The 11359-nt window shown below is 48.8% G+C and overlaps 3 protein-coding genes across 3 annotated transcripts; 2 read left to right on the top strand and 1 right to left on the bottom strand.

Moving 5' to 3' along the window:
• Nucleotides 1-453: 453 nt before the first annotated feature.
• Nucleotides 454-2038, top strand: FTJAE_5101 (Ca2+:H+ antiporter; the record flags this gene model as incomplete). Its single annotated transcript, XM_037351575.1, has 4 exons — nucleotides 454-760; nucleotides 822-960; nucleotides 1017-1223; nucleotides 1279-2038. 4 exons carry the CDS (start codon nucleotides 454-456, stop codon nucleotides 2036-2038), a joined length of 1413 nt encoding a protein of 470 aa, XP_037207847.1.
• Nucleotides 2039-2364: 326 nt separating this feature from the next.
• On the bottom strand, nucleotides 2365-5154 carry FTJAE_5100 (nitrate reductase; the record flags this gene model as incomplete). The annotated part of the gene is made up of 2 exons (XM_037351574.1): nucleotides 2365-3272; nucleotides 3330-5154. The coding sequence occupies 2 exons, from the start codon at nucleotides 5152-5154 to the stop codon at nucleotides 2365-2367; spliced, it is 2733 nt and encodes a 910-aa protein (XP_037207846.1).
• Nucleotides 5155-6938: 1784 nt separating this feature from the next.
• FTJAE_5099 (regulator of nonsense transcripts 2) lies at nucleotides 6939-10720 on the top strand (the record flags this gene model as incomplete). The annotated part of the gene is made up of 7 exons (XM_037351571.1): nucleotides 6939-6957; nucleotides 7011-9151; nucleotides 9199-9490; nucleotides 9543-9697; nucleotides 9750-10031; nucleotides 10084-10380; nucleotides 10433-10720. 7 exons carry the CDS (start codon nucleotides 6939-6941, stop codon nucleotides 10718-10720), a joined length of 3474 nt encoding a protein of 1157 aa, XP_037207845.1.
• Between the last annotated feature and the right edge of the window lie 639 nt (nucleotides 10721-11359).

Genomic DNA, 11359 nt, shown 5'->3' with positions numbered 1-11359 from the left:
GGGAGGTGTGAAACATGGAGCTTGTGCTATGGATAAGTAGGTAGCAATGCATTGAATATCTTAGGTTAGTACCTAGGTAGAGAGGATCGACTGGGAGCGAGTGCCTTGTTACAACAGTGCTTTCCTCGTCTCTCACATCCAATCCATTTATATCCATCCATCCCTTCCCTCCTTTGTGACGCGCTTGGTCCTCTTTCTCCTCCGTTTTATTTGTCTGCTAATGATAACTCTAGCCGTGTCGAGGTACCTACCTACCTACCTATCCAATCTGTGTCACCCTGGGCGGTCTGGCAGCTGGCTCCCTCCCACAAGCCCCGAGGTCCTAGTCCCTGGTCTCGACCCTTTTCTCTCGGAAATTCTGGGATAACTAACTAGGCACCTTACCTATACCTGAACTGTACTGTACTGCACTGAAGTGAACATAACTGAGGTACGGTATAAAAGGCAGCCAACATGCCTCGAGATCGCTCCTCTTCACGCTCCCACCGACATCGCTCATACAACTCTCCCGACATGCGACAAGTCTCATCCGACGACCGTACTCTCCCAGTTCCAAACACATATAGCGAACACAAGAGAGGTGAGAAAAGAAAACACAGCAACGGCAAAATGTCTCGATATATCAAGCCTGCGGGCGAGAGTGGCCGAAAGGGCTTCCATCCCATTCACTTTTCCAAGATCTCGTTCAGATCAACCAGTCGAGCAAGTTTGCTTTGCAACTTCCTCTGGCCTTTCGTCCCTGCTGCTATTGCTGTTCGCTGTAAGTATTTCCAACAAGCATCTCGGCTCCTGTGTAGACTTGACTGACTCACGCGTGTCAGATGCTATGCCCGACAATCATATCACTATTTTCGCACTGGCCTATATCGCCATGGTACCGTGTGCCAATTTGATCGGATTTGCAGGTCAGGAGCTTTCTCGAAAGCTGCCTCATGTCTTAGGAGTCCTTCTCGAGATCACGTATGTTCCTCATGGATGTGAACCCGAGAAACAATGACTGATTCGTTTACTTGTAGCATTGGGTCTATCGTTGAAATCATTCTTTTCATGGTTCTTCTTTCCAAGGACATGTTTTTCGTTATCAAGGCTGCCATCATGGGTTCAATTCTTGCTACCATGCTGCTCTGCCTCGGTGCTTGCTTTTTCGTCGGTGGGATGCTGAAAGAAGAGCAAGAATTCAACGAAGCTATCAGTGAAGCTGGAAGCGGACTACTTCTAACTGCGTCAGTTTACTTTCCAGATTATCTCTCTTACTTTCAATAACTGACTGCTTCATAGTGGTGTTGTTCTTGCCCTTCCCACTGTCTTCGAGTACGGTGTTAGCAACGGCGAGTCCCTTACCGCCGCAAATCTGGACCACAAGACACTCCAAATCTCGCGCATCATCTCGGTTCTTCTGATTATCGCCTACCTTGTATATGTCTTTTATCAGGCTCGAACTCACCATGGTATCTACGCTGCTGTATTCGAACAAGATGAGCACAATGATCGAGACAAGCACAAGGACCAAGCCAAGGCCAAGCTCACCCTCACTGAGTGCATCATCGCTTTGGTCATTGCCGTGGGCCTTGTTGCGTGGACGGCGGTTATTCTCGTCATGCAGATCGAACATGTCATCGAAAGGGGTGATGTCAGTGACGCATTCATGGGTCTTATTCTAGTTCCACTCGTTGAGAAACTGGCGGAGCACTTGACTGCCATCGATGAGGCCTGGGATAACCAGATCAATCTGGCAATGTCCCATGTGCTTGGGGCTACATTACAAACTGCTCTCTTCAACGCTCCTCTTGCCGTCGTTGTCAGCTGGGGCCTCAACAAGGGTCTTGATCTCAACTTTGCAGTTTTCGACCTCGTTATGCTCATCCTCGCCATTCTGACCGTTGGTAGATTCCTTCAAGATCAGAAGAGCAACTACCTGGAAGGTTTTCTTCTCATTATTCTTTACGTTGCAATCGCCGTTGCAGCATATTACTATCCAAACCCAACTGGCCATGGATCTGAGGGAGGCGCTGAAAGTAGTTCTGAGGGTGGACATTGATAGAATCATGACCGATTCGTTTGAGTACACCACCGGTCTATTCAACCTATTACGATTTTATGACCAGGAGTCCCTTTCTAGTTTGTTATTGCTCAAGGATAGCCTGTCTGCAATTATGCACAGAGTTGGTCGTGGAAGCATGTATAGTATACTGTTTGTTCATATGTACGTTCGTCAACTCTGATTTTGTAGAGCTGGCAAGGTGTCCCAAAAATAATGTATCCTCTAAACGCCATTTCCCTCACACCTCGTCAAATAAAAATAAAAAGTATCGTTACATGCGTAAGAAGTCCACTTTGGCCATCAGATCATCTCCTAAAGATTCTTTAGAAGAATACAAAATCATATGATTCGAAACCCATGCCCAGAAATGAGGCCTCAACAGCCTTAACCATCGGTGGAGGCCCACAAACAAGCACCAACTCGTCACCCTCACCACTTGCCTTGGGTAGAGCCATTTGTTCAGGAACCAGAGCTTGGTTCACAAAACCCTGGAGGCCATTCCATTCGGGTGGGGGGTTAGATAGGGCATTGACGATTCGGCATCTTGCAGGGTTGGCAGCCTCCAATTGGTCGAGCTCTTCCTTACAGAGAATATCGTCAACACTCCGGTTGCCGTTGAAAACCAGACATGGTGTCGTGTCGTTAGGATTGTTCATGACGGCGCGGAGTACTTGGCGGATAGGGGTAATCCCAGAACCACCACAGACCATGATGAAACGGCGAACACGACGTTCTCTGTCATTGATTGTGCAGAGCCTATTGCCATGGTAGACAAATTTGCCCGTAGGCCCTTTGAAGTCAACCCAGTGGCCAATGGGAAGGGTATCGAGTGCTTGTGTCATGACACCGCCCTTGCGCTGGGGAGTATCATAGTAGATCTTGATAAGAATATCCAGACGACCACAATCTGAGCCATCGGAGTATGGTGTGTATGAGCGGATGATGGTCTCACGGGTGGCAGGGTCACGAAGACGCATCATAAGATGCTGGCCAGTGGGAAGGCCAATCTTCTGGCCTTCGTGATTGAGCTTGAAGGAGAAGATCTTCGTATCTGGTGAGATGGATGTCTTTTTATCGAGAATAGCTTTGCTCCATGTCTTGGACTGGAGGAACACTTCTCGGTCTGCGTCATCGCTCGTCTTGGTAGCATCACCACTGAGAATGGCACGGGATTCTTCATCGAGGGTGCCAATATGATATGTCGGCAGCATGGCTTTTGCATTCTCGCTGTCTGAGGCAAACGTTAGTGAACATTTCAATGGACTTGGTGTGATTAGGTGGGACTTACGAATGGCCATAAATTCTTCAGTAGCATCTTGACCAGCGGCACCAAAGATTGATGCTGCACCGCCGGGGTGACCAGAGAGGTAAGGAGTGCCATCGTACACTTCACCCTTGACAACGAACCAAGGCTCTTCTTCACCACTGTGCGCCTTGAGCTCTTCCATGGTGATCCTTCGGTTGATCCGAGGGTTGGTCATGCAGATCTGTTTCTCAGGCTCCTTTATGACGACCTCTTGAACTTCACCAGGAGCCTTCTCACCCCAGTAGCCGTTGGTAAGATTACCGCCGGCCTCCTTGACTCGCTCCATCCAGCCCTTGATCTTTAAGGTAGGGTGAGTGGGATGCTCGAAGCGAAGCGCATCCTCCTCCTTGTGGATCACGATTCGGAACCATGGGTTGTTCATCATGCCCAGTACGCTCCAGTACATATCTCGAGGCTGTACGTTCATGGACTCGTCCATAGCACGCATCATTATATCATCTGCACTCTTTAACTCATCCAGAGGAATGTCAAGATCCCAGAAGCACCAGCAGAATGATGTCTCACGCCACCACATGTCGACACGGCCCCCGTAGAGGGTATCACCCTCAGGGGCGTTGCGGTAGTCATCCTCTGGGTATCGGATGTTGGCGAGTCTCCAAGATCTACCTTTGTCAAGGGTAACTTCGACTCGTGTGATGCGTCTTCCGCCACCACCGTAGGCATAACCTCGCACCTTATAACTTGCCGGAGCGCCCGTGAACGGGACCTTCTCTTCATGGGCAGGGTAGCAAATGGCACTGTTAGTGCTAAGGTCGTAAATGGCATACTTCTCATCCTTCCAGACCTCGGGCAAGTTTGCACTCTCTTCAGGCGAGATCATGGTGGGTAGGACTCGGTTGTCATAGATGTGGTACCAGTTGTCGCTAGGCTCTTGTGTGACAGTAATCTTCTTGAGCCACTTAATGCTTCGGCCGCCTATTTGCCCAGGAATGACTATACGAACCGGCTTGCCGTGGTCTGGATGTAAGGTCTTGCCGTTCATCTTGTGAGCCACCATAACACCTCTGTTGGGATCCATGCACCAGTTGAGCTTGATGGATGTACCATAATAGCCATTGGGTAACTTGTCTGCTCCCTCGAAGCAAACATACCGGGCCCCGCGCTTGGGCTTTGCTGTAGCGAGCAGATCTCCGATGGCAACACCGGTCCAGAGAGCTGTTGACAGGCCGGCAGCCCCCCAAGAAAAACCCTTGGTCTTCCGTACAATATTCTGCTCCTTACGGCGGTTTCCAGCGCACACGAAGGTCACTGGATAAGTCAATTGCTGGTATTCGTTGATAAGATCTCGTACGTTCATCTTGATGGGGTTTTCGACAAGGCCACTTATTTCGAACTCCCAGTCGAGGATATCATCATCTTCACACCTAGGCACATGTCCGTGGTTACGGACATAGTGAAGATTCTCGCTGGTTAGGAAACCTTCATCGTATAGGTCGCTCAGTGGTGCCTCAACGTTGAAGGGGTGGACTCCAGTCAGACGAATGAGACGTGGATCTCTCTCAACAAAGTTGTCAGGGGTTTTGAGATCCTCCTTAAGGACAGACTTTGGTGAGCATTTTGGAGGTAGAGGATAAGGCTTGATATGGTCGAGACGAGGGGATTCGATTGATGAGAGTTCTTGTAGATCGTGCAAGCTACCTATCCGAGATGGCTTTGCTGTTCCTGGAGGAGTTGGAGGGAGGCTATGGGCACGTGTATGGGCTGAAATTGGTTCAGAGTTTTCAGGTATCTTTCCCTCTTGTAGGAGGATTGTTGTTGTTGTTGTTGTTGTTGTTGAAGTCTCCATAGTGTAGGTATGGAGATATATATGCCAGTTGTGAAGAGGACTCGAGAATGGTTACACGACCAAGTGTATTGATAACATTGTTTGAATTGAAGATTAGTCTAAGAGGCAGCAGAAAGTGCAGTATAATAAGTCTTATCGCTGGTGATCTGACGTGATGGCACTGCCGCTTGTCCGTTTCGTGGGCTTAGAACCCCCCTGAGGTTCTCCCTTTGGATCTGCTGAGGCTTGGTTCATGATATCGTGTTTCTCTATTTCCCGCGAGGAGATGCAAGTTACAATTGAGTGGATGCATTGGGCTCTGGTCTGATCCCGCGGAGGTTGAGGAGTATGCGTTATCAGGAGATAGAGGCGATGGGCGAATCACGTCTGTTCCTTAGCTGATTGCCCCCGGAGATGTCTGAATCACTGGGGGCCCACATTGCAACTGGGCTGATAAGGGGATCAAGATAGTGGGAAACAACCTTAGCCGCGCATAGATGAGCACTTGTCAGTAATGTCTCGTGCATTATAGGTGATCAAGTTTTCTGCCCGGAGATGCTAAACATCTCAAGATCGTGGGCATATTTTTCGTCCAGATTTGACCATGGTCATACTATCAATGGATAAAGTTGAAGGTTTTAGGATTATGATAAAGCAGGAAATGATATGCTCTAAGTTGTCGTGAATGATATGATGATGGTCTATGCTGCGTAGGCTGGAATTCTTAACTATTCCAATACATTATGATACCTCAAAGAATTAAGGGGTGTAATTATTTGTGAGGTTCGGATGGTTTTCATTTTTGATACACTGATAACGTTTGGTACTCGGTCTCTACATCTGGGTGTAAGCTCAAAGATCGAGTCAAGCAAGGCCTTTATCGAGCCTGCGAGCACAGACGCTAGAACATTGTTCCGGCACTTTGGTTCAGCACAAACCCGCAAATACCTAACGACTACTCCGTACACAGTAGCCCGAAAGCCCGGCACTTGGTATACTGACCCGACTCTATTTACACCAGAGACGAGTAGCCTAACCTGGAGCTGGTCGACGCTCTATTAGGGTCCATTAGCACTCTATGTACAATGATATTTACACTCTAGTAGGGATGCTGTGAGTTCCCCAATCTTATACGTCTTATAATACAACTCTCAATAAAATCGTGATGCAATGACTGAATCCCAACTCTTAATACACTTTCAGTGCGGCGTTTCAACCTTTGTAATTAGACCCCAAGTCTTGTATTACCATGAATATCTTGTGGCTAAAAGTTATTAATTGCGAGTTCATCAGGTAAGTACCTTACTTACCTTAGCTTACCTTACCTATAGGTAGAGTTCTTGTTCTAATGTACTAGGTAGTACCTAAGGAATTATGATTTACATTGGATGTGGTAGAAATCAAAGCTTGAATTAGGTACCAAGGTATACCATTATGACTTTGGTGGCAGGCGAAACTTGACCCCACCCTAGGCACCTGCACCTCCACCTCTTTGGCTACCTACCTAGGTGTATTCCGTACCTTTAACGTTGAGCTGTCGACCTCAAAATCAGGTATCAGCAAAACCTCGAACAGACACTGACTGCCCCCGGCGTATCAGCCCTGCCACATCGCATATCCCCCGTCCTGGCTTGACGGACGCACCCATGTCGGCTCTGTTGCCTTATCTACAGCACCAATTTCTGGGGAAATATATCCCTTAGCAGGCAGCCTGCGCTGAATGTAGCGCCGCCTCCACCCATCTCACATTCGATCTAGAACATTTACCAGGTCGCGAATCGCCTCCAATCATACCGTGACCCGCCATGGATCGCGCAAGGAAGCGTATAATCTCTCACCACCCTTCTTGTTTGTATAGTAGCTCATTGTCTCTCTAGGCGAATTGCGCACTCTGAACGAAAAGGCCTGGGATGGCGAATCTGGTATGAATCATATGCCTACCCCTCCACTCCCCCGCCATCTTCTATTAACAACTCCTGTCGTAGACTTGTTCCCTGTTGCAAAGACTCTCGACTCGTCTCTCAAGAAGAATACCGCTTTCATTAAGCGGCTGCGAACAGCCATCACCGCCGCTACCCTCAGCACCTTCCTCCAGGAAATCCGAACTTTGAGCCTACGCAAGTACCTTTCCGAGATCATATCTGCTTGCTATGAGGGACTATGCCGACTCAAGTCGCCTGGCGAGATTGAGGCCAGCGTGGAGATTGTCAGTGCTCTCCATCAGCGATTCGGCCCCAGCGAGTTCACGGAATACTTAGCCTGGCTTCTCGGAAAAGGGATGGCGACTCCAGATAAGGGTATCCTCAAAGCTCTAGCACCAGAGGTTCGTGAGAAAGAAGAGAAGGAGCGCATCACAAGACACCGAGCTTTACTTCGCGTAGTGACTGAGTTGTGGCTCGTTGGTGTCATCAGGACCCTTGACGATGTTAGCAGACCCGACGACGCAACAAAAGGAGCTGCAGGCAAGACTCCCGAACTGAAGACCCGAACGAACAAAGGCACCGGTGCGGAACCGTTCCCCCTCGAAGTACTCAAGGATTTGCTTGGACACGATCGCGAGCATGCCAACCTTCCGCTTCTTGTCATTTTTGTCAAGTCATTCAGCTGGGATATTCTTGGGGTGAAACCAACAGGCGCTGATGGCCGAAAGACAGTAGAGGAAGACGGCACTTCTGAAGGGAATGAAGCCGAGGATGGCAATAGTGGAAATGAGGTGTCTCCTGACGCAGATCAACCTTTTACCGAACCCGAAATGCGGGATCGATTCAGGAGCATATTGAAGAAGTATTTTGATGATGTCAAGGGGCATATCACTCGGGATCAGAAGTCGATACAGTCACAAGCTCGGCGTAATGCCGAGGCGTATGTCAAGTCTGGCGAAGTCTTTGAAGATCGACAGGCGAACTATGAGAAGCAGGTCAAGGCTCAAGAACGCCTCGTTTCCAACGCACAGGTTATTGCGGACGTAATTGGGGCCGAAATGCCGGATCTCAAAGACTCAGATGATTCATTCGCTGCTTCCAACGGCTCTATCGGTCTCGTTAAGACTGGCGATTATCTTCGTTCTATGGGAGATGGCGCCGGAATCTGGGAGGATGAAGATGAGCGACGCTTCTACGAAAACCTGGTTGATCTCAAAGGCAAGGTCCCAGCTATTTTACTGGAGGACGGCAAAAAGAAGAAGACAGACACGGACGAACAAGTTGGGAAGAAGGTAGACCCATCCGAGGCCTCGGAAGCCCCCAAGACTGCCGAGACTGCTGATGACCAGTCCACGTCTATCGCTAACCGAACCATTGGAGCGCAAGTCGATGCCCTGCTTGCGCGTCTACCAGAGTTGACCAACAAAGACATCGCAGACCAAACAGCTATCGATTTCTGCTTCCTAAATTCAAAGGCTTCTCGCAACCGTCTGGTGAAGGCTCTGACAGAAGTTCCAAAGGGTCGTAGCGACCTACTCCCGTCATGGTCTCGTCTTGTGGCGACTTTGGGTCGATATATGCCAGATGTTCCAAAGGGCCTGGTCGATTACCTTGATGCGGAATTTCGAAGCCTTCAACGACGGAAGGAAAAAGACTTCTTGGGACAAGTCCGTCTGAGCAACATTCGGTATCTTGCTGAGTTGACAAAATTCGGCATTGTGCCCGAGCATGTTGTCTTTCATTGTCTGAAAGTCAGCCTCGATGACTTTTCACGTATGAACATTGAGATCCTGTGCAACCTCATTGAGAACTGCGGTCGGTATCTGCTTCGAAATCCTGAAACAGCTCCTCGTATGATGAGCTTTCTCGAAACTCTGCAGCGCAAGAAGTCCGTCCAACATATTGGGCAACCAGAGCGGATGCTCATCGATAACGCTGTTTACTACGTTGACCCACCAGAGCGTTTAGCTATTGAGCAGAAGGAACGCACCCCCATGGAGCTTTTTGTTCGCAAATTGATCTATGTTGATATGACAAAGAGAAATTACAGCAAGATCTTGAAGCAGATTCGGAGGCTCCACTGGGAGGAGACCGAGGTATGCAGCAGAGATAGTATCTCATGAATAAGTGCTGATAGTTTTAGGTTGTCGCCATCTTGGAGAAGGTGTTCTCAAAGCCTGGAAAGGTGAAGTACGGAAGCGTTCATCTTCTTGGTATCCTGCTCAGCGCGCTTTATCGCTACCACCCTGACTTTGTGGTCAAGGTTATTGATAACGTGATCGAGTCTATGACGTTTGGTCTCGAGCAGAATGATTACAGGTTCTATCAGCGACGCATTGCCGAAGTCAAATATCTTGGCGAGCTTTATAACTACCGCATGCTTGAACATCCTGTTATCTTTGACACCATGTACAAAATTATGACATTCGGATATGGTAAGATGTTCCTTAGACTATTAATCTGTCCACCAACTGACTGAACTTACAGGGGGTCCACCTGTTCCTGGTAAATATATTCCACTCGATCCTCCCGATGACTTCTTCCGCATCCGACTTGTATCTACAATGCTGGAAACCTGCGGCATGTTCTTTAACCGCGGAGCAGCGGGCAAGAAGTTGGATTACTTCCTCTCATTCTTCCAGGTATGTTCCACCAACCCCCCCAATACGTTGTTTCCTTCTGACACTCTGGTAGTATTACATCTTCACTAAAGTGTCCCTGCCAATGGATATTGAGTTTTTAGTTCAAGACACATTTGCTCTGACACGACCACAATGGAAACTTGCCACAAGCTTGGATGAGGCCGTAAAAGCCTTCCAACTTGCCGTTGCTCAAGATCAAAAGTCGGCGGGCGTTGACAAGGGAATTGACGTGGATGATGCCACAAGCGATGCCTCATCGGACGATGACAACGTGGACAATGATGAAGATGGCGACGACAACGGAGACAGTGCTTCTGAGGAGGAGGAGGCAGAGGTAAGTCAATCAAATGCGAAATACTTGGCCATGATTTACAAATGTAATACAGGATGTGGAGGACGATTCCGACGATGAAAGTACCTTTGACGAGGAAGCCATTGTAGTCACTCGACAAGAAGAGGAGGTTGACCCTGAGGATGAGGCTGATTTTGAGCGCGAGTATGCCAAGATGATGGCTGAAAGCCTCGAGTCGCGCAAGTTTGAGCGCAAGCAGCTCTTTGATGTGCCACTTCCAGTTCGACCCAAAAATCGCGAGGCTACCTCAACAGAGGGAGGCGAGGGAGAATCTCCCCCTGGCCATACTATGGCGTTCTCCTTATTGACGAAGAAGGGCAACCGCCAGCAGGTAGTTAACCTTGCCGCTCTGTACCGTTCCCTAGATGCTGACCTGGAGTTAGACGCGGACTGTTGAACTGCCCTCCGATTCTACCTTTGCTATTGCAATGAAGAACCAGCAACAGGCTGAAAGGGAGGAACAACAGCGCATCAAGAATTTGGTGCTCAACTATGATCTTCAGCAGAATGAAGACCAGGATGGTGGTACAGACCCTCAGCCCACACAAATTCATCACAACACCAATATTCACACATTAATTCAGGCAATGAACGACCGGCGACCTTCTATCACAACCGATTGGAGAGATCGAACAAGGATAAGAGCCAAAGATCTCGTAAACTCCAGCTGAGCGATGTCGATTGGTAAAGATATTCGAATGGGTAAGACTCCTAATCTAGCCTTGACGATAAGCCGATATCACTCGACGACTGCATCCCGAGATGACCGTCGCTCCGCTTCCGAACTGTGGCCACGGATGCTGTGGTGAAGAACCAACCTTGTACCACATTCGTGCCGTCTTTGCACGTCGCGCAAAGGGCGGTCAGCAAGCTGAATCCTCCTCAACGTTGATGCAAGCTGTGCTTTTCAACAATGCGGCCTCACACAATCTAGCTTCATTGCTGGAAGTATGCTCGCAGCAGTAAGATAGCCTCCGCAGGATAAGCCTGGACGTCAGAACACGGCCCTACCGCACGCTCGTGACGCAGCAACGTGCTTGCCACGGAGCGGAAGGGACTTGCATGACATGCTATAAGCACATGCATCGCCTAGAGTTGAGGATATTTAGATGTCCAACATGCCTTGAGCAGACGAATAGCTAAGGAAGGCATTTAAGCCCCTGCCAGGTTGCTGATTATCAGTACGCTGTAGCTTGAGCTTGAAATACTGAACTTGATACTAGAGAGCATTGGACCTGGTCAACGCAATGATTTAATCAAGAGTGGAAGTGCCAAAACTAATACTGGTTTGTGTATGTTTGTTCATTTCC

Source organism: Fusarium tjaetaba (genome assembly GCF_013396195.1).
Source record: "Fusarium tjaetaba strain NRRL 66243 chromosome Unknown NRRL66243_c0000095, whole genome shotgun sequence".
NCBI lineage: Eukaryota > Fungi > Ascomycota > Sordariomycetes > Hypocreales > Nectriaceae > Fusarium > Fusarium tjaetaba.
Note: the sequence above shows the minus strand (reverse complement) of the source record. Positions and strands in the feature narration are given on the sequence as shown.